At 39.0% G+C, this 21,383-nt stretch overlaps 1 protein-coding gene across 1 annotated transcript in view; it reads left to right on the top strand.

Moving 5' to 3' along the window:
* The window catches only part of TMEM38B (transmembrane protein 38B), a 446,812-nt gene that overhangs the window by 303,349 nt on the left and 122,080 nt on the right, over positions 1 to 21,383 (top strand). Inside the window, exon 3 of the mRNA XM_086962072.1 lies at positions 5,271 to 5,455. Coding sequence (XP_086818198.1) covers positions 5,271 to 5,455 — 185 coding nt within the window. The remainder of the gene's footprint in view (positions 1 to 5,270; positions 5,456 to 21,383) is intronic.

The following is a 21,383-nucleotide window of genomic DNA, read 5'->3' on the forward strand; positions in this document are numbered from 1 at the left end:
TATTGCGGTTTCCTGTATTTGGTGACACCACTCAATTAAAAAGGAAGTAGTTATTAGTGAGAATCGAATGACTCATTTCAATGAGCTTCAATGCATGTTCCATTATAGCTAGCACTGCAATTAAACAAAAAATGTTTTAATGCTCGTCCCAATTAATTTTGTATACAGCCCCACTACATCCAAGGTGACAAAGTTTATGCTGTTGTCCCAAGTAACATCTTGTAATTTGTTCAATATGTCAGTGGTATCTTGATGGAAGGAAGGAAGGTTAACTACTAAACGTTTCAGATAGCATGCTGCATACTCAGAAAGGTGATCAGTAGGGCTCCCTATACTGGATATAACATGTCTTCCTAGGGGGTTCTCAGAAGATTTGTGAATCTTTGGTAAGATATATATATGAATGGAAACCTGGGATTAGCATTATTAAGGTATCTAAATTCGCTGGCATTCAAGAGACCTGTCTCAAGCCATTAATGTAATTTGCTGAAGATGAATCGGGTAACCTCCCCCATGGGATTATATGGTATTCGTAATGTAACTCTAAATATCCTTTAGCTGTCTCATAATTTCTCCATCGTATTCCAATCTCTTCATGATGACAGTATTCCCTCTCTTGTCAGCCTTTCTAATGACTAAAGATGCATCTAGTGCCTATCTCTCCTCATAGGTAAGATTGTTATATTCCTTTCATTATTTGTTAATCCTATGTCAGTTAGCTTCCATTTTATGTAATTCTGTTTTAGTTTTCTATACAAACAAGTCCATAGCCGCATACTGGTTTGCTTGCGGTGTACATGTCAAGGAAGGCACTAAACCACTATTGCAACTATAATCCATCTCTGAATTGAGACTAGCACAGACATCATTGACATTAAGATTCTCATAATCCGACAAAAGACAAAAGTGTGTGTACATCATGTATGTCAGCTATTGTCATAGTAGCTCTCTTTATTTTAGTTTGAGCAGGTACGTGCATTTTATCCGTACATGCAAAAACACTTTTTCAATTTCAAAGGCCTGGCAAATTTGAAAAAATCCAGCTGTAATTCAGCAAAATGACAAAGCGTGTTGGGATGAAAAGAAAGCCCATGTGATAAAAAATTAAATCAGTCAAAATCCTGTCAGAAAGATTAATTATTTGTAGAATATTGTTCCTTTCTGGCTGAGAATCACCTTTATTCCAAGGTAAGTAATGTTCCTATTCTGACTGTGGGTTCCCATCCTGATATTTTCTGTGTTTCCGTTTCCCCCTCCTTGTTTTCCTATAATTTTTCGTTTCCCCACTCTCATTGATTGGATTTCCTCAAAAGAAGAAGATTGAGACAATCCTGTGACAGCTAAGTTATTCGGTCCTGATTCATTGTTCGAGGACAGGTCGGAGCTACTGTAGTTAACTCAGCTTAGGGCAGCACTCCGCTCACTACTTTCTGGAATTCTAGAAAGCTTGTTAGTCTCGTCATAACATTTAGCAAAGGTAAAGATGCAGCCTGCATTGTAGTCTTTTTCATCCCATCTGATTTTATTCAGTTTACTTTCTTTTATCTGTAACTGATGTTTATTTATGACCTCTTTTAGAATTTCATAGTTTTGTTATTAAGCTCTTTCAGTTTCATATAGATATGATTTCCTTCTCTAATTCCATTATCTGCAATTTCAACTTTTCCACTTTCCTTACTGAATTTTTAATCAATATGTTCATCCTACAAAATGATGCAGCATATAAATTCTCCTTCCATTCTTTCAGATGATCATCCTCCAAATCATCGAAAGTGGGGAAAATCAGGATTCTTAAACACCGAGGTATATGTGTATTATCCATATAACTTTTAAGGGTAACACCATCCCACCATTTAGAGAGATTGTTATGTTTTAGTTTTTTTAGTTTCATGAATTTTACTTTCAAACTATCTTTCTCTACAGTATTGCTACCAGTGGTCAATATGCCTTTACTTTTTTTCCCGATCATCCATGTTTACAAACAATATCTACATATACTGTGCAAACCAAACCCTTACAATAAGTTCAGAGACAAAAAACGGCTATTTAGGCAAGGTAATGGTCACACTAGTATCTATCTATGTTATCAGTTATGAAAAACACTCTACTCTTTGTGATCCTACTGACCAATAATCACTCCACATAAGAAATGCTTTACTCAAGCAAAAACAGGAGTTTTTGTTATTTAGACCATACTTACTTACTGTTAGTTCTGTAACTCGTTCCATCCGACAACCACCATCGCCGCGAGTCATGACGCTTAGTGATTCTAATTATCTTCCATTGTTAAAACCTTGTTTCAGCCAATCAGGAACCAGCCACTATTCTAATCTAATCAGGCTTAGGGGGATAGTACACTCCGGCTTACGAGCGGTCCAATCGGAGACAGCATAGCTGAATAAGTCTGTTTCCCACTTATATAGTGCAAACAAGACCCAATAGGTTATCAGAGCGTTGTACATTGTTTTCTTCTTTACCAGCTTAACTTATTTGCTTCGATGTACAGCGCTCTGATATCCTAGTATGTCTTGTTTGCGCCATATAAAACTTTTTGAATAAAAAAAAATACTTTCTAATCTATGTAGTGACATTCTGTGTGTTACAATGGTAACTTGGAATCCAAGGTCTGGTCAGTTGCCTGCCTGGGGCCGGTTATGTACCTCTAAGCTAAGCAATAAACTTCATTAAAAACCTATTTGTGTGGACTCAAAACTGGCAACAATCATTGGATGCCCCAAGAGGAGCACAGAGGTAATGACCCATCAAGTGGTGAATAACAGTGTAGTGATTGTATGCGCTTTATAAATAGCATCAAATAAATAAATAAATAAATAAATTAGTTGAACGGTGAAGACGGCCACAATTTCTAGTGGAAAAACCATCTGGGGAAAGCTGAAACCGCAGTACAAAGGTAAATGCTTTAGGGATTTTTGGTCCATGAGTTTCATCTGGGATCCGGAGTGAGCTCATGCTTGCCATGCGCAGTGACAGTAGCGATCAAGCTGTGCGACATTCAAACAGCTGAGATAGCTTGCACAGGCCATGCCACATAATGGAGGATGTGATATTCTGTCAGTGTGTCCCCGCGTGCATGGGTCCTGCATGAAAGGATACTTTTTGGTTGCTTCTGTGTGAAGAATTGTAAGGAGAGCATTGTTCCTGAGGGGGCCGAGCTGTACATAACTGTGCTGTGAGGGTTCGATGCTCTGTACATTTCCAACATAAGGCACTACTGGAAAAACACTTTGTTATTCTAATGTTGCAGTAAACTATGGAATATTTGCAGCTCAGAGTGCGCTGCGGAGGAGTGGGAACCTAGAAAAGACTGTGTCTCTTTGGGAACTGGCCTCTGTTAAAGGATTTATAAGAAAGAGCCCAAAGCTGGGTGTGTGACTATCTTAAAGGCACCAGGTGTAGTAAAAGACCGAGTGTCTCTGAAGGAGTGCAGTTAAGCTGTTCTGATAGCAGCATTCACTAGCAGGTAAGATTTCAGCTCACAGACGCTGCTTGGTAAAGACTGTTTTTTTACCCTGGGAAGTTAGCAAACTACCGCTGATAGTAGAATCGCATAGGGCAGCCCGTTGCTGAAATGTAGTGATATTATAGCTGCTGAGTACAATTTAGGCAAGGAACCTTTGGAGAATTACGCTGCATTATAAGCTGTTAAGAGGTGGCATGACAGTGACTAGTAATTAATTTGTATAGACAAGCAAAATAACTTAGCTGGGAAAGCGTGCTGGGAGTATCCCAGTTTCTATTCGCTGGAATACAGAAGGAGGAGTGTGCGAGAGTTAGGAACAGCGAGGAAGGACTACCATATTTAGTACAGTTAAAAACATGGATGAAGGACCAAGGAAAAAAGAATGGTCCAGGGTCGTAGAAAGAGGATACTTTGTAAGAAACTTCAGTATAGCAGCAAACAAGGTCCAATTAGCTGCAACCAGCGGAATAATCCAGTGGCATAGGAAGAGGACAGATAAGCCAAAAGAAGGTTATCATTGACAATGGTGGCTACTTTATTTGTGTTGTTTCTTTTAAGCGAAAGCATTTTTAAGATTGTAGCATTGTTCGTGCTTTAAATTTAATTTGTGTTCTTCAATGTGGCAGTGCATTCTGTTACTGCCCTCCCATGTTATTGCAGGGTCCCTATAATGGCAAGGGAGGATTTGAAAGAGACATTTGAGTTGTATTTAGAGGCAATAGGTCAGAATGTTTTTGTAGCGAAGAGGAAGTTAGCCATGTTAAAATACAGTCTTGGAGTTGAGGGAAGATAAGTCATTTTTACAGTGCTTTTTCCACCCGTGAAGCTTAGTGACCTGCTACATCCCATCTTCCCTTGATAAAGTTGGTGTCCCTCTACCCCAACCCTCCTTCCAAAAAGATTTTCCTAGACCCCACTGTGCCCCGCCCTCCATGTTGGTGCCAGCTGAGAAGACTACTCTCTGACTTCACTGCAGGCTGGCACTGTGTACTGATAGAAATTGGTCTGTACTACAGGAAGGTATGGGAGAAATAATCAAAGATCACTTGTGGGCATAAAAAACTAGAGGACTTTTCTTTGACCACAGTTTGTCTCTGTGTCGGGCAACAGGAATTGCTTAAACACCTCTGTACAGTTGCCTTCCATTGACACTGAAGTGATCTTCTCATTGATAGGAAGAATGAAAGACGTAATTGACAACGTGGTACTTCTAATTCCTAATGCAATTCTACTGAATGGATCGTTATCAATATACGGGGGGAAATTTGAAGCACTCTCTTGTACTCAATAACATTAAAAGAAAAGCATGACACATAACTCATTGTATTCCGTGATTTACACAGCTGAACTTATGTTAGTGCTTGACCTAATGTATTTATATACTTGTTTACTCTGGTTGTCACAACTGTTTACGTCAAGCCTTTTTGTACTGTAGTGATTTCCATTCTGGCTTTGAGTAGCTTCTGAGTCATTTTAACTTCTGCTCTTGCCTTCTTCCACATTCTTCATACTTTTCAAAGACTGGTTACTAAGAAATTTAATAATGTGTGAAACAACGATAAGCAAATAATGTGTTGTATTACAGTTATCTTTCACTCCTCCTCTTTGCACACACAACTGCAAAGTAAATGTTCAAATGAAACGTTTTGAGAATTTTAGCAGATTATTAAGACATGCCTGTTTCTATAATTTTTAACAAGCTGTTTATTTGTGAATAGAAATAATGAAATTCATATACCGGCAGTACATTATGTTTGTCACATGTGTTATTTATGTTTTTTGTTTACAGGTTCCTGGTGTTCTATTGTCCTGGAGATATTGTCTACCAGTTTTTCTCCTTTCTACCTGTACGTGTTGTGCTAGCAGGAATGAAGGAAATGACCAGGACAAGAAAGATTTTAGCTGGAGTTGCACATGCGAACAGCCATTTCAAGGATGCCTGGATGGTAATGATTGCTGTTGGCTGGGCCAGAGGTAATGTAATCTACCAAAACTTTCACCTACTTGGAGATTTTGACCTACACAGTGAGTGCGCGGACAATGCCGAAGCATTGGCTTTCCTCGCCGAACTTACAGCTCTAGGTATAACTAAGATAAATGATGGTTCTATGTTGTAAAGTAAACAAGTCCAAACACCAAACTTGTATGAAGCACTTTACAAGTTTATTTGCAGCACAGAGACAAGCATGTATCTCAACACCTGACCAGTTTCCAACTGACCAAACTGGAATCCAAGGTGAGTGAGATCACAACTACAGAACAGTAGTAATATTCTAGAAGAGCATACATAAGAAAACAATATAGAAGACAGACTAAGTTACATTGTAAAATCAAGAATCATATTTACAACACATCTCCTTTCCTTTTCCTTAAGACACTGAACAAAAGCAAACTCAAAAAAACTACTTAATCAAAACATCAGAACAACAACAAATGTAATCATCCAAATATATAGGTGGACAAGGAGATCTTGAGCTTCTAAAAGAATTGTTAGTTAAATCAGTATCAGTTTGCACCTCACTTGGAATTGCTGCATTTTCTTGAACAATATGATTATGTATATTAAGATGATGTGAAGCATCACCATCACCTTCCTCTCTCCTGTATTCTGAATGAGAATGAACATTTACACTTTCTTGAGCAGATAACATGTACCCATTACTGCTGGACATAATTTCTGAGGTCCTATCATTCAAACTTAAACCTGAACTCTTCTGATATAAAGCAACCCTGAGGTAGTTCCACTTTTCACCATTTTCTAAGACAACATAATGTGGAAATATTTGCTTTACAATAAAAGGTCCTCTAAATTTTGTAAGACCCTTTGAGACTCTGCCATGTTTAACTTTTACTAGATCACCCACGGAAACTGCCAATGATTTTTTTATTTCAGTTCGAGAAGGCACATCATTATCAAGATTTTTTTAACCAAGGAGGTAACAATTTTGTACTTGGAGGACTGCCTCGCATCATTTCAAAAGGAGATTTCAAGTCTTGTTTGTGTGGAGTTGAGCGATAAGCCCAGACCATCTCTTGAACTTTATCGTTAGTAAAACAATCTAATGCGCATGTCATTTGAATTATGCCTTTCACCAATCTATTGATCCTTTCACGAATGCCATTCCCTTGTGGATTATATAGACTGGTACGATGATGTGTTATTCCACAATTTTCCAAAAACACTTTCATTTTATTAGAAATTAGCTGTGTCCCATTATCCGTTAACAAAACTGATGGCAATCCTTCATCCAGAAATACTCTCCTGAGAAAATTAATCGTGCAATCAGTAGTAATTTCTCTGACAAAGGAAACTGTCAGCCATTTCGAGAAATTATCTATAACTACAATCGCAAAACGCTGGTTGAAGGGTAATTCATTAATGGGTCCTATAAAATCCAAGCAAATACTATGCCATGGCTGATCAGAAGAGTTTTTCTCCCACTTCTCGGTTAGACACGATCTTTCATCTTTTCTCACCTTCCTTACAACTTTGACAACGTTCAACACATGACACAGCATCTGCATCTATGGAAGGCCACCAAAAATTAACTTTTATTCTTTGTTGAGTAGGTTGTTTGGCCTAGATGCCCTTCATGCGCTAGTTTCAATATTTTTTGCCTCAACGAAAATGGAGGAACAAACCTGTCCCCTCTCATTAAAACCACTCCATTAGAAATTGACAACTCATCCAAAAATTTTAAAAATGGTCTTACTGAAGGCTCTCCTGTGCTCTCACGCCTGATGCCAGTTTTCACAAGATCCATAACCTTCAATAATATTACATCCTTCTCCATACTAGAACACCACTCAAGTTTTGAAAATGTACATTCACCCAGGGATATAACATCTTGAAGAAATGCAACTGCACCCTCCTCATGACACTCAGAACCTAAATCTCCCGCACCATCAACCTTTCCCGTAAGCCTGGATAAACAACCCGCTTGAACATTACGCCATCCTTGCACAAACTGTAACTCAAATTCAAAATCCTGTAACCTAGATGCAAGCCTAGCCAATCTTGGTGAACCCTTGCCCGCCCCACCCGGAGCCAGCACATTCACTAAAGGCTTATGATCAGATCTCAAGATAAACTTAGTGCCCCATAAATAAGTTCTAAAATACTGTAAACCCCAAACTGCAGCAAGGGCCTCTCTCTCTGTGACGGAATAATTCCGCTCAGAAGAACTCAAAGGACGAGAGGCAAAAGCTATTGTTTTTTCTTCCTTGCCCTGTCTCTGTAACAAGACCGCCCCTAATCCAATGCTATTCACATCCGCAATCAGAATCGAGGTACGCTTGATGTCAGACGGGATCAGAACTTTAGACTCGCACAATTCCTTTTTAATATGTTTGAAACATCTTGCATGTTCTTCATTCCAATTGAATCTCACACCCTTTTTCAATAAACTTCTTAATACAGAAGTCTTACTCGAGAAATCTTTAACAAATTTTGCGTAAAATTCAACCAGCCCCATAAAAGACCTCAATTAGTCCTTATCAGCTGGACAGGGAGCTGATTTAATGGCTAACAATACGTTTTTCTTAGGTTTAATACCACGAGCAGTGATTGCATAACCTAGATACTCTATTTCCTGTACTAAGAATGAGCACTTTTCTTTAAGCAGGGTTAAACCAGCTTCCTCTATTCTAGACAACACATCCCTGAGACTATCATTGTGCTCATCGACTGTGTCCCCAAAAATCAGTATATCATCCTTGAAAAACAACACTTTCTTTATACCCTTCAGAATTTCTGTGACCATCCTTTGGAAGACACTTGCTGCCGAGATGAGCCCAAATGGTAACCTTGTAAATTGAAAGTTCCCTTCACTGGTTATAAAAGCTGTCATGTGCTTAGACGCATCATGTAACCGAATCTGGTGATAAGCACTCTTTAAATTAAGTTTGCTAAAAAACTTCGCTCCTTTTAAGTTTGAAACAAGCTCACCTATATTGGGTAAAGGGAAAAAATCAGCTATTACACTCTTATTTAGAGATCTTAGATCTACACAAAATCTAATTTTTGTATCCGCCTTCTGCGTGATAACGACCGGAGAAATCCACATGGATGCTTTAACCGGCTCAATTATCCCACCTTGAAGCATTTCCTCGATGACACCCTTAACCTCATCTCTCACTGCAATAGGCACTCTCCTTGCTTTTTGCTGAGTCGGAATTGGATTTTCTTTTAATATGATTTTGTGCACATATCCTTTTAACTCTCCCAGCTCATCCCAGAACACATTTTTAGCACTTAGTAGAATATCATTTATGCTGTAATCAACAATCACCATAACTTGCTGATCTGCTCTAGGATTCACTATAATATGAAGATCATACTAGTGCATCCAACCAAAAATTGGTGGACCATCCACAGATACAGACACCTTCCCCACTATAGACCTGTTCTTGAAACAAATATCACTTTCAAAGAATCCTAAGAGATCAATTCTTTCTCCCTGATAGCCTGTAGGTGAAATGTCACTGCATGCAAGTGACCTCTCACCCCTCACCTCCCTCAACATTGACTCTGGAATAATGGTACATTTTGAACCTGAATCAACCATAAGATTGATGATTTTGTTATCAACAATGAATTCTGCTTTCGGTCTCTTTTCCCTCTTTTCTTGACATGCTTATATCTGAATCTTCAATGACCAATATCTTATTCACCTCCCTTTTTAATTCACAGCTATCTTCTACCACTGCCACTTTAGATTTGCCCTTAGACTTGCACATTCTTGCAAAATGTCCCATTTTGCCTCACTTCAAACATTCTTTGTTATTGGCAAAGCAGAATTTCGCATCCGAAGCGTGTGCACTGCTTCCACATTTTGTGCAAAACTTGTACTGACCCTTGTTCGAAAAGTTTTTCTTTTGTAAAGTGTAACCTTTCTTCCTCACAAGGGCTATAGCAGCACCTTCATCATCACTGATATCACTATTCCCTGTATGTTTTTTCTCATATTTCAGCCACTTTTTCCTCCAAACAACTCTTTTGTAACTCTCTCATACACTTTTCAGATTCTTCCACCACCTTTGCTAAATCAATAGCAACTTTAAATGTTGGATTTTTTGCTGCCCACAACCTCTCCTGAATTTTGCGATTATTACACTGAACAATCAATTGATCATGTATTAATTCATCATTCATCTGCCCCTAAGTTACATTTGACTGATAATTCTCGCAATCTGGCAACAAAATCATCTATGGATTCGTCATCGCTTGTTTTTATAAAATTTGAACCTGTTCAGGACCAAATTTTCTTCCTTGGCAAACCTTGTTTCCAGTCTAGAAACTGGCTCCTTGAACTCATCCAATTGAGCTTGACCACTAGATGGTAAAACTTGAGGAAGATACTTAAATACTCTTTGACCTTCCTTCCCCAAAGTTGTCATTAATAAAGCCTTCTTCCTTTCAGCTGAAAATTCTTTCCCATCTAAAGCCTCGATGTAATTATGAAACATCACTATCCAGTCTTCCCATGAAATTAGTGGATTACCTGGTTCACTCAAAAATTGCGGTGGTAAAGCTACATTTACTTGATGTGACATTCTTAATAACACAGTAATCACCCAATACACAAGGTAACAACCTTCTTGATAAAGTAGTATATATGCAACTATCCAACTACAACACACAATACAGTTATCATTTTCCCCAAAGCTGTTACAACAAAATAAGTGACCTGTATTGCATCTGAGGTTATAATAATACAAGAAATGTCAATCTTTATCTCGCTCCTTTGCAATGTTTACCAAGTAATTCCTTGAAATGGGTGAGCGTATCACCGTGTGTGATGTCGATCTTCGAGATGGGTGAGCGTATCACCGTGGATGATGTCGCTCTTCCATTTCCCTTTATCTAAATGCTTTCTTTGATCCCTGCAACAGATCACAGAACTCGATCTGGGTATAATGAGCGAATCACCGTGCGTGATGTCGCTCCTCACGTTCACATTTTAAAGATGGCCACTTGCGTAATTATCAGGAAAGCAGCTCGGAACGTACAGACTCTGCTTGCGTGTCCACGTCACTGCTTCACAACGCCGTAACCAAGGATGCTTATTGTCACGCCAGCACTTAACAACGCTGTTGCTAAGTACGCTGGTTGTCAGGCGACGTATACAGCATCACCAGACACGTTCCAATGCGCTGGTTGCAAAGTGACGTAAGCTGGATCCCCCAATCACGCTCGTGCAAGGATTAAAAAGTAAGCTCAATGTCAATTTTCTCTCTTCATCAATAAAGTGACGCTCTCACCACAGTTCCGATTTTTAAGAAATACCGATTCCTCGGCACGCTGTGGTTTCCCTCCGTTTGGATACTGCTTGTCTTCGGTAATTCTTCTGATGCAAAACTTGAAGCGTCTCAGTGTCTGGTCAGCTTCATGAACTCTCGCAAAAATGTTGCAAAGTAAACAAGTCCAAACACCAGACTTGTATGAAGCACTTTACAAGTTTATTTGCAGCACAGAGACAAGCATGTATCTCAACAGCTGACCAGTCTCCAACTGACCAAACTGGAATCCAAGCTGAGTGAGATCACAACTACAGAACAGTAGTAATATTCTAGAAGAGCATACATAAGAAAACAATATAGAAGACAGACTAAGTTACATTGTAAAATGAAGAATCTTATTTACAACACATCTCCTTCCCTTGAGACACTGAACAAAAGCAAACTCAAAAAAACTAATTAATCAAAACATCAGAACAACACCAAATGTAATCATCCAAATATATAGGTGGACAAGGAGATCTTGAACTTCTAAAAGAATTGTTAGTTAAATCAGTATCAGTTTGCACCTCACTAGGAATTGCTGCATTTTCTTGAACAATATGATTATGTACATTAAGATGATGTGAAGCATCACCATCACCTTCCTCTCTCCTGTATTCTGAGTGAGAATGAACATTTACACGTTCTTGAGCAGATAACATGTACCCATTACTGCTGGACATAATTTCTGAGATCCTGTCATTCAAATTTAAACCTGAACTCGTCTGATATAAAGCAACCCTGCGGTAGTTCCACTTTTCACCATGTTCTAAGGCAACATAATGTGGAAATATTTGCTTTACAATAAAAGGTCCTCTCAATTTTGTAAGACCCTTTGAGATTCTGCCAGGTTTAACTTTTACTAGATCACCCACTGAAACTGCCAATGATTTTTTTAATTCAATTCGAGAAGGCACATCATTATCAAGATTTTTTTAACCAAGGAGGTAACAATTTTGTTCTTGGAGGCCTGTCTCGCATCATTTCAAAAGGAGATTTCAAGTCTTGTTTGTGTGGAGTTGAGCGATAAGCCCAGACCATCTCTTGAACGTTATCGTTAGAAAAACAACCTAATGCGCATGTCATTTAAATTATGCCCTTCACCAATCTATTGATCCTTTCACAAATGCCATTCCCTTGTGGATTATATAGACTGGTACGATGATGTGTTATTCCACAATTTTCCAAAAACACTTTCATTTTATTAGAAATTAGCTGTGTCCCATTATCCGTTAACAAAACTGATGGCAATCCTTCATCCAGAAATACTCTCCTGAGAAAATGAATCGTGCAATCAGTAGTAATTTCTCTGACAAAGGAAACTGTCAGCCATTTCAAGAAATTATCTATAACTACAATCGCAAAACGCTGGTTGAAGGGTAATTCATTAATGGGTCCTATAAAATCCAAGCAAATACTATGCCATGGCTGATCAGGTGAGTTTATTTCTCCCACTTCTCGGTTAGACACAATCTTTGACCTTTTCTCACCTTCCTTACAACTTTGACAACGTTCAACACATGACACAGCATCTGCATCTATGGAAGGCCACCAAAAATTAACTTTTATTCTTTGTTGAGTAAGGGTTTGGCCTAGATGCCCTTCATGCGCTAGTTTCAATAGTTTTTGCCTCAACGAAAATGGAGGAACAAACCTGTCCCCTCTCATTAAAACCACTCCATTAGAAATTGACAACTCATCCAAAAATTATAGAAATGGTCTTACTGAAGGCTCTCCTGTGCTCTCACGCCTGATGCCAGTTTTCACAAGATCCATAACCTTCAATAATATTACATCCTTCTCCATACTAGAACACCACTCAAGTTTTGAAAATGTACATTCACCCAGAGATATAACATCTTGAAGAAATGCAACTGCACCCTCCTCATGACACTCAGAACCTAATTCTCCTGCACCATCAACCTTTCCCGTAAGCCTGGATAAACAACCAGCTTGAACATTACGCCATCCTTGCACAAACTGTAACTCAAATTGAAAATCCTGTAACCCAGATGCAAGCCTAGCCAATCTTGGTGAACCCTTGCCCGCCCCACCCGGAGCCAGCACATTCACTAAAGGCTCATGATCAGATCTCAAGATAAACTTAGTGCCCCATAAATAAGTTCTAAAATACTGCAAACCCCAAACTGCAGCAAGGGCCTCTCTCTCTGTGACGGAATAATTCCGCTCAGAAGAACTCAAAGGACGAGAGGCAAAAGCTATTGTTTTTTCTTCCTTGCCCTGTCTCTGTAACAAGACCGCCCCTAATCCAATGCTACTCGCAGACACAATCAGAATCGAGGTACGCTTGATGTCAGACGGGGTCAGAACTTTAGACTCCCACAATTCCTCTTTAATATGTTTGAAACATCTTGCATGTTCTTCATTCCAATTGAATCTCACACCCTTTTTCAATAAACTTCTTAATACAGAAGTCTTACTCGAGAAATCTTTAACAAATTTTGCGTAAAATTCAACCAGCCCCATAAAAGACCTCAATTAGTCCTTATCAGCTGGACAGGGAGCTGATTTAATGGCTAACAATACGTTTTTCTTAGGTTTAATACCACGAGCAGTGACTGCATAACCTGTACTAAGAATGAGCACTTTTCTTTACGCAGGGTTAAACCAGCTTCCTCTATTCTAGACAACACATCCCTGAGAATATCATTGTGCTCATCGACTGTGTCCCCAAAAATCAGTATATCATCCTTGAAAAACAACACTTTCTTTATACCCTTCAGAATTTCTGTGACCATCCTTTGGAAGACACTTGCTGCCGAGATGAGCCCAAATGGTAACCTTGTAAATTGAAAGTTCCCTTCACTGGTTATAAAAGCTGTCATGTGCTTAGACGCATCATGTAACCGAATCTGGTGATAAGCACTCTTTAAATTAAGTTTGCTAAAAAACTTCGCTCCTTTTAAGTTTGAAACAAGCTCACCTATATTGAGTAAAGGGAAAACATCAGCTATTACACTCTTATTTAGAGATCTTAGATCTACACAAAATCTAATTTTTGTATCCGCCTTCTGCGTGATAATGACCGGAGAAATCCACATGGATGCTTCAACCGGCTCAATTATCCCACCTTGAAGCATTTCCTCGATGACACCCTTAACCTCATCTCTCACTGCAATAGGCACTCTCCTTGCTTTTTGCTGAGTCGGAAATGCATTTTCTTTTAATATGATTTTGTGCACATATCCTTTTAACTCTCCCAGCTCATCCCAGAACAAATTTTTAGCACTTAGTAGAATGTCATTTATGCTGTAATCAACAATCACCATAACTTGCTCATCTGCTCTAGGATTCACTATAATATGAAGATCATACTGATGCATCCAACCAAAAATTGGTGGACCATCCACTGATACAGACACCTTCCCCACTATAGACCTGTTCTTGAAACAAATATCACTTTCAAAGAATCCTAAGAGATCAATTCTTTCTCCCTGATAGCCTGTAGGTGAAATGTCACTGCATGCAAGTGACCTCTCACCCCACACCTCCCTCAACATTGACTCTGTAATAATGGTCCATTTTGAACCTGAATCAACCATAAGATTGATGATTTTGTTATCAACAATGAATTCTGCTTTCGGTCTCTTTTCCCTCTTTTCTTGACATGCTTATATCTGAATCTTCAATGACCAATATCTTATTCACCTCCCTTTTTAATTCACAGCTATCTTCTACCACTGCCACTTTAGATTTGCCCTTAGACTTGCACATTCTTGCAAAATGTCCCATTTTGCCTCACTTCAAACATTCTTTGTTATTGGCAAAGCAGAATTTCGCATCCGAAGCGTGTGCACTGCTTCCACATTTTGTGCAAAACTTGTACTGACCCTTGTTCGAAAAGTTTTTCTTTTGTAAAGTGTAACCTTTCTTCCTCACAAGGGCTATAGCAGCACCTTCATCATCACTGATATCACTATTCCCTGTATTTTTTTCTGATATTTCAGCGACTTTTTGCTCCAAACCACTCTTTTGTAACTCTCTCATACACTTTTCAGATACTTCCACCACCTTTGCTAAATCAATAGCAACTTTAAAAGTTGGATTTTTTCCTGCCCACAACCTCTCCTGAATTTTGCGATTATTACACTGAACAATCAATTGATCATGTAATAATTCATCATTCATCTGCCCAAAGTTACATTTGACTGATAATTCTCGCAATCTGGCAACAAAATCATCTATGGATTCTTCATCGCACTGCTTGTATTTATAAAACTTGAACCTGTTCAGGACCAAATTTTCTTCCTTGGCAAACCTTGTTTCCAGTCTAGAAACTGGCTCCTTGAACTCATCCAATTGAGCTTGACCACTGGATGGTAAAACTTGAGGAAGATAAATAAATACTCTTTGACCTTCCTTCCCCAAAGTTGTCATTAATAAAGCCTTCTTCCTTTCAGCTGAAAATTCTTCCCCATCTAAAGCCTCGATGTAATTATGAAACATCACTATCCAGTCTTCCCATGAAATTAGTGGATTACCTGGTTCACTCAAAAATTGCGGTGGTAAAGCTACATTTACTTGATGTGACATTCTTAATAACACAGTAATCACCCAAAACACAAGGTAACAACCTTCTTGATAAAGTTGTATATATACAACTTTCCAACTACAACACACAATACAGTTATCATTTTCCCCAAAGCTGTTACAACAAAATAAGTGATCTTTATTGCATCTGAGGTTATAATAATACAAGAAATGTCAATCTTTATCTCGCTCCTTTTCAATGTTTACCAAGTAATTCCTTGAAATGGGTGAGCGTATCACAGTTTGTCATGTCCCTCTTCGAGATGGGTGAGCGTATCACCGTGGATGATGTCGCTCTTCCATTTCCCTTTATCTAAATGCTTTCTTTGATCCCTGCAACAGATCACAGAACTCGATCTGGGTATTATGAGCGAATCACCGTGCGTGATGTCGCTCCTCACGTTCACATTTTAAAGATGGCCCCTTGCGTAATTATCAGGAAAGCAGCTCGGAACGTACAGACTCTGCTTGCGTGTCCACGTCACTGCTTCACAACGCCGTAACCAAGGATGCTTATTGTCACGCCAGCACTTAACAACGCTGTTGCTAAGTACGCTGGTTGTCAGGCGACGTATACAGCATCACTAGACACGTTCCAATGCGCTGGTTGCAAAGTGACGTAAGCTGGATCCCCCAATCACGCTCGTGCAAGGATTAAAAAGTAAGCTCAATGTCAATTTTCTCTCTTCATCAATAAAGTGACGCTCTCACCACTGTTCCGATTTTTAAGAAATACCGATTCCTCGGCACGCTGTGGTTTCCCTCCGTTTGGATACTGCTTGTCTTCGGTAATTCTTCTGATGCAAAACTTGAAGCGTCTCAGTGTCTGGTCAGCTTCATGAACTCTCGCAAAAATGTTGCAATGTAAACAAGTCCAAACACCAGACTTGTATGAAGCACTTTACAAGTTTATTTGCAGCACAGAGACAAGCATGTATCTCAACAGCTGACCAGTCTCCAACTGACCAAACTGGAATCCAAGCTGAGTGAGATCACAACTACAGAACAGTAGTAATATTCTAGAAGAGCATACATAAGAAAACAATATAGAAGACAGACTAAGTTACATTGTAAAATGAAGAATCTTATTTACAACACATCTCCTTCCCTTGAGACACTGAACAAAAGCAAACTCAAAAAAACTAATTAATCAAAACATCAGAACAACAACAAATGTAATCATACCAATATATAGGTGGACAAGGAGATCTTGAACTTCTAAAAGAATTCTTAGTTAAATCAGTATCAGTTTGCACCTCACTAGGAATTGCTGCATTTTCTTGAACAATATGATTATGTACATTAAGATGATGTGAAGCATCACCATCACCTTCCTCTCTCCTGTATTCTGAGTGAGAATGAACATTTACACGTTCTTGAGCAGATAACATGTACCCATTACTGCTGGACATAATTTCTGAGATCCTGTCATTCAAATTTAAACCTGAACTCGTCTGATATAGAGCAACCCTGCGGTAGTTCCACTTTTCACCATTTTCTAAGGCAACATAATGTGGAAATATTTGCTTTACAATAAAAGGTCCTCTCAATTTTGTAAAACTCTTTGAGACTCTGCCAGGTTTAACTTTTACTAGATCACCCACTGAAACTGCCAATGATTTTTTTAATTCAATTCGAGAAGGCACATCATTATCAAGATTTTTTTAACCAAGGAGGTAACAATTTTGTACTTGGAGGCCTGTCTCGCATCATTTCAAAAGGAGATTTCAAGTCTTGTTTGTGTGGAGTTGAGCGATAAGCCCAGACCATCTCTTGAACTTTATCGTTAGAAAAACAACCTAATGCGCATGTCATTTGAATTATGCCCTTCACCAATCTATTGATCCTTTCACAAATGCCATTCCCTTGTGGATTATATAGACTGGTACGATGATGTGTTATTCCACAATTTTCCAAAAACACTTTCATTTTATTAGAAATTAGCTGTGTCCCATTATCCGTTAACAAAACTGATGGCCACCAAAAATTAACTTTTATTCTTTGTTGAGTAAGGGTTTGGCCTAGATGCCCTTCATGCGCTAGTTTCAATAGTTTTTGCCTCAACGAAAATGGAGGAACAAACCTGTCCCCTCTCATTAAAACCACTCCATTAGAAATTGACAACTCATCCAAAAATTATAGAAATGGTCTTACTGAAGGCTCTCCTGTGCTCTCACGCCTGATGCCAGTTTTCACAAGATCCATAACCTTCAATAATATTACATCCTTCTCCATACTAGAACACCACTCAAGTTTTGAAAATGTACATTAACCCAGAGATATAACATCTTGAAGAAATGCAACTGCACCCTCCTCATGACACTCAGAACCTAATTCTCCTGCACCATCAACCTTTCCCGTAAGCCTGGATAAACAACCAGCTTGAACATTACGCCATCCTTGCACAAACTGTAACTCAAATTGAAAATCCTGTAACCTAGATGCAAGCCTAGCCAATCTTGGTGAACCCTTGCCCGCCCCACCCGGAGCCAGCACATTCACTAAAGGCTCATGATCAGATCTCAAGATAAACTTAGTGCCCCATAAATAAGTTCTAAAATACTGCAAACCCTAAACTGCAGCAAGGGCCTCTCTCTCTGTGACGGAATAATTCCGCTCAGAAGAACTCAAAGGACGAGAGGCAAAAGCTATTGTTTTTTCTTTGCCCTGTCTCTGTAACAAGACCGCCCCTAATCCAATGCTACTCGCAGACACAATCAGAATCGAGGTACGCTTGATGTCAGACGGGGTCAGAACTTTAGACTCCCACAATTCCTCTTTAATATGTTTGAAACATCTTGCATGTTCTTCATTCCAATTGAATCTCACACCCTTTTTCAATAAACTTCTTAATACAGAAGTCTTACTCGAGAAATCTTTAACAAATTTTGCGTAAAATTCAACCAGCCCCATAAAAGACCTCAATTAGTCCTTATCAGCTGGACAGGGAGCTGATTTAATGGCTAACAATATGTTTTTCTTAGGTTTAATACCACGAGCAGTGATTGCATAACCTAGATACTCTATTTCCTGTACTAAGAATGAGCACTTTTCTTTACGCAGGGTTAAACCAGCTTCCTCTATTCTAGACAACACATCCCTGAGAATATCATTGTGCTCATCGACTGTGTCCCCAAAAATCAGTATATCATCCTTGAAAAACAACACTTTCTTTATACCCTTCAGAATTTCTGTGACCATCCTTTGGAAGACACTTGCTGCCGAGATGAGCCCAAATGGTAACCTTGTAAATTGAAAGTTCCCTTCACTGGTTATAAAAGCTGTCATGTGCTTAGACGCATCATGTAACCGAATCTGGTGATAAGCACTCTTTAAATTAAGTTTGCTAAAAAACTTCGCTCCTTTTAAGTTTGAAACAAGCTCACCTATATTGAGTAAAGGGAAAACATCAGCTATTACACTCTTATTTAGAGATCTTAGATCTACACAAAATCTAATTTTTGTATCCGCCTTCTGCGTGATAATGACCGGAGAAATCCACATGGATGCTTCAACCGGCTCAATTATCCCACCTTGAAGCATTTCCTCGATGACACCCTTAACCTCATCTCTCACTGCAATAGGCACTCTCCTTGCTTTTTGCTGAGACGGAAATGCATTTTCTTTTAATATGATTTTGTGCACATATCCTTTTAACTCTCCCAGCTCATCCCAGAACACATTTTTAGCACTTAGTAGAATATCATTTATGCTGTAATCAACAATCACCATAACTTGGTCATCTGCTCTAGGATTCACTATAATATGAAGATCATACTGATGCATCCAACCAAAAATTGGTGGACCATCCACTGATACAGACACCTTCCCCACTATAGACCTGTTCTTGAAACAAATATCACTTTCAAAGAATCCTAAGAGATCAATTCTTTCTCCCTGATAGCCTGTAGGTGAAATGTCACTGCATGCAAGTGACCTCTCACCCCACACCTCCCTCAACATTGACTCTGTAATAATGGTCCATTTTGAACCTGAATCAACCATAAGATTGATGATTTTGTTATCAACAATGAATTCTGCTTTCGGTCTCTTTTCCCTCTTTTCTTGACATGCTTATATCTGAATCTTCAATGACCAATATCTTATTCACCTCCCTTTTTAATTCACAGCTATCTTCTACCACTGCCACTTTAGATTTGCCCTTAGACTTGCACATTCTTGCAAAATGTCCCATTTTGCCTCACTTCAAACATTCTTTGTTATTGGCAAAGCAGAATTTCGCATCCGAAGCGTGTGCACTGCTTCCACATTTTGTGCAAAACTTGTACTGACCCTTGTTTGAAAAGTTTTTCTTTTGTAAAGTGTAACCTTTCTTCCTCACAAGGGCTATAGCAGCACCTTCATCATCACTGATATCACTATTCCCTGTATTTTTTTCTGATATTTCAGCCACTTTTTGCTCCAAACCACTCTTTTGTAACTCTCTCATACACTTTTCGGATTCTTCCACCACCTTTGCTAAATCAATAGCAACTTTAAAAGTTGGATTTTTTCCTGCCCACAACCTCTCCTGAATTTTGCGATTATTACACTGAACAATCAATTGATCATGTATTAATTCATCATTCATCTGCCCAAAGTTACATTTGACTGATAATTCTCGCAATCTGGCAACAAAATCATCTATGGATTCTTCATCGCACTGCTTGTATTTATAAAACTTGAACCTGTTCATGACCAGATTTTCTTCCTTGGCAAACCTTGTTTCCAGTCTAGAAACTGGCTCCTTGAACTCATCCAATTGAGCTTGACCACTGGATGGTAAAACTTGAGGAAGATAATTAAATACTCTTTGACCTTCCTTCCCCAAAGTTGTCATTAATAAAGCCTTCTTCCTTTCAGCTGAAAATTCTTCCCCATCTAAAGCCTCAATGTAATTATGAAACATCACTATCCAGTCTTCCCATGAACTTAGTGGATTACCTGGTTCACTCAAAAATTGCGGTGGTAAAGCTACATTTACTTGATGTGACATTCTTAATAACACAGTAATCACCCAAAACACAAGGTAACAACCTTCTTGATAAAGTAGTATATATACAACTTTCCAACTACAACACACAATACAGTTATCATTTTCCCCAAAGCTGTTACAACAAAATAAGTGATCTGTATTGCATCTGAGGTTATAATAATACAAGAAATGTCAATCTTTATCTCGCTCCTTTGCAATGTTTACCAAGTAATTCCTTGAAATGGGTGAGCGTATCACAGTGTGTCATGTCCCTCTTCGAGATGGGTGAGCGTATCACAGTGGATGAGGTCGCTCTTCCATTTCCCTTTATCTAAATGCTTTCTTTGATCCCTGCAACAGATCACCGAACTCGATCTGGGTATAATGAGCGTATCACCGTGCGTGATGTCGCTCCTCACGTTCACACTTTAAAGATGGCCACTTGCGTAATTATCAGGAAAGCAGCTCGGAACGTACAGACTCTGCTTGCGTGTCCACGTCACTGCTTCACAACGCCGTAACCAAGGATGCTTGGTATCACGCCAGCACTTAACAACGCTGTTGCTAAGTACGCTGGTTGTCAGGCGACGTATACAGCATCACCAGACACGTTCCAATGCTCTGGTTGCAAAGTGACGCAAGCTGGATCCCCCAATCACGCTCGTGCAAGGATTAAAAAGTAAGCTCAATGTCAATTTTCTCTCTTCATCAATAAATTGACGCTCTCACCACAGTTCCGATTTTTAAGAAATACTGATTCCTCTGCACGCTGTGGTTTCGCTCTGTTTGGATACTGCTTGTCTTCCGTAATTCTTCTGATGCAAAACTTGAAGCGTCTCAGTGTCTGGTCAGCTTCATGTACTCTCGCAAAAATGTTGTAAAGTAAACACCAGACTTGTATGTAGCACTTTACAAGTTTATTTGCAGCACAGAGACGAGCATGTATCTCAACAGCTGACCAGTCTCCAACTGACCAAACTGGAATCCAAGCTGAGTAAGATCACAACTACAGAACAGTAGTAATATTCTAGAAGAGCATACATAAGAAAACAATATAGAAGACAGACTAAGTTACATTGTAAAATCAAGAATCAT

The sequence above is a fragment of the Lissotriton vulgaris genome, chromosome 3_1, assembly GCF_964263255.1.
Source record: "Lissotriton vulgaris chromosome 3_1, aLisVul1.2, whole genome shotgun sequence".
NCBI classification, from domain to species: domain Eukaryota; kingdom Metazoa; phylum Chordata; class Amphibia; order Caudata; family Salamandridae; genus Lissotriton; species Lissotriton vulgaris.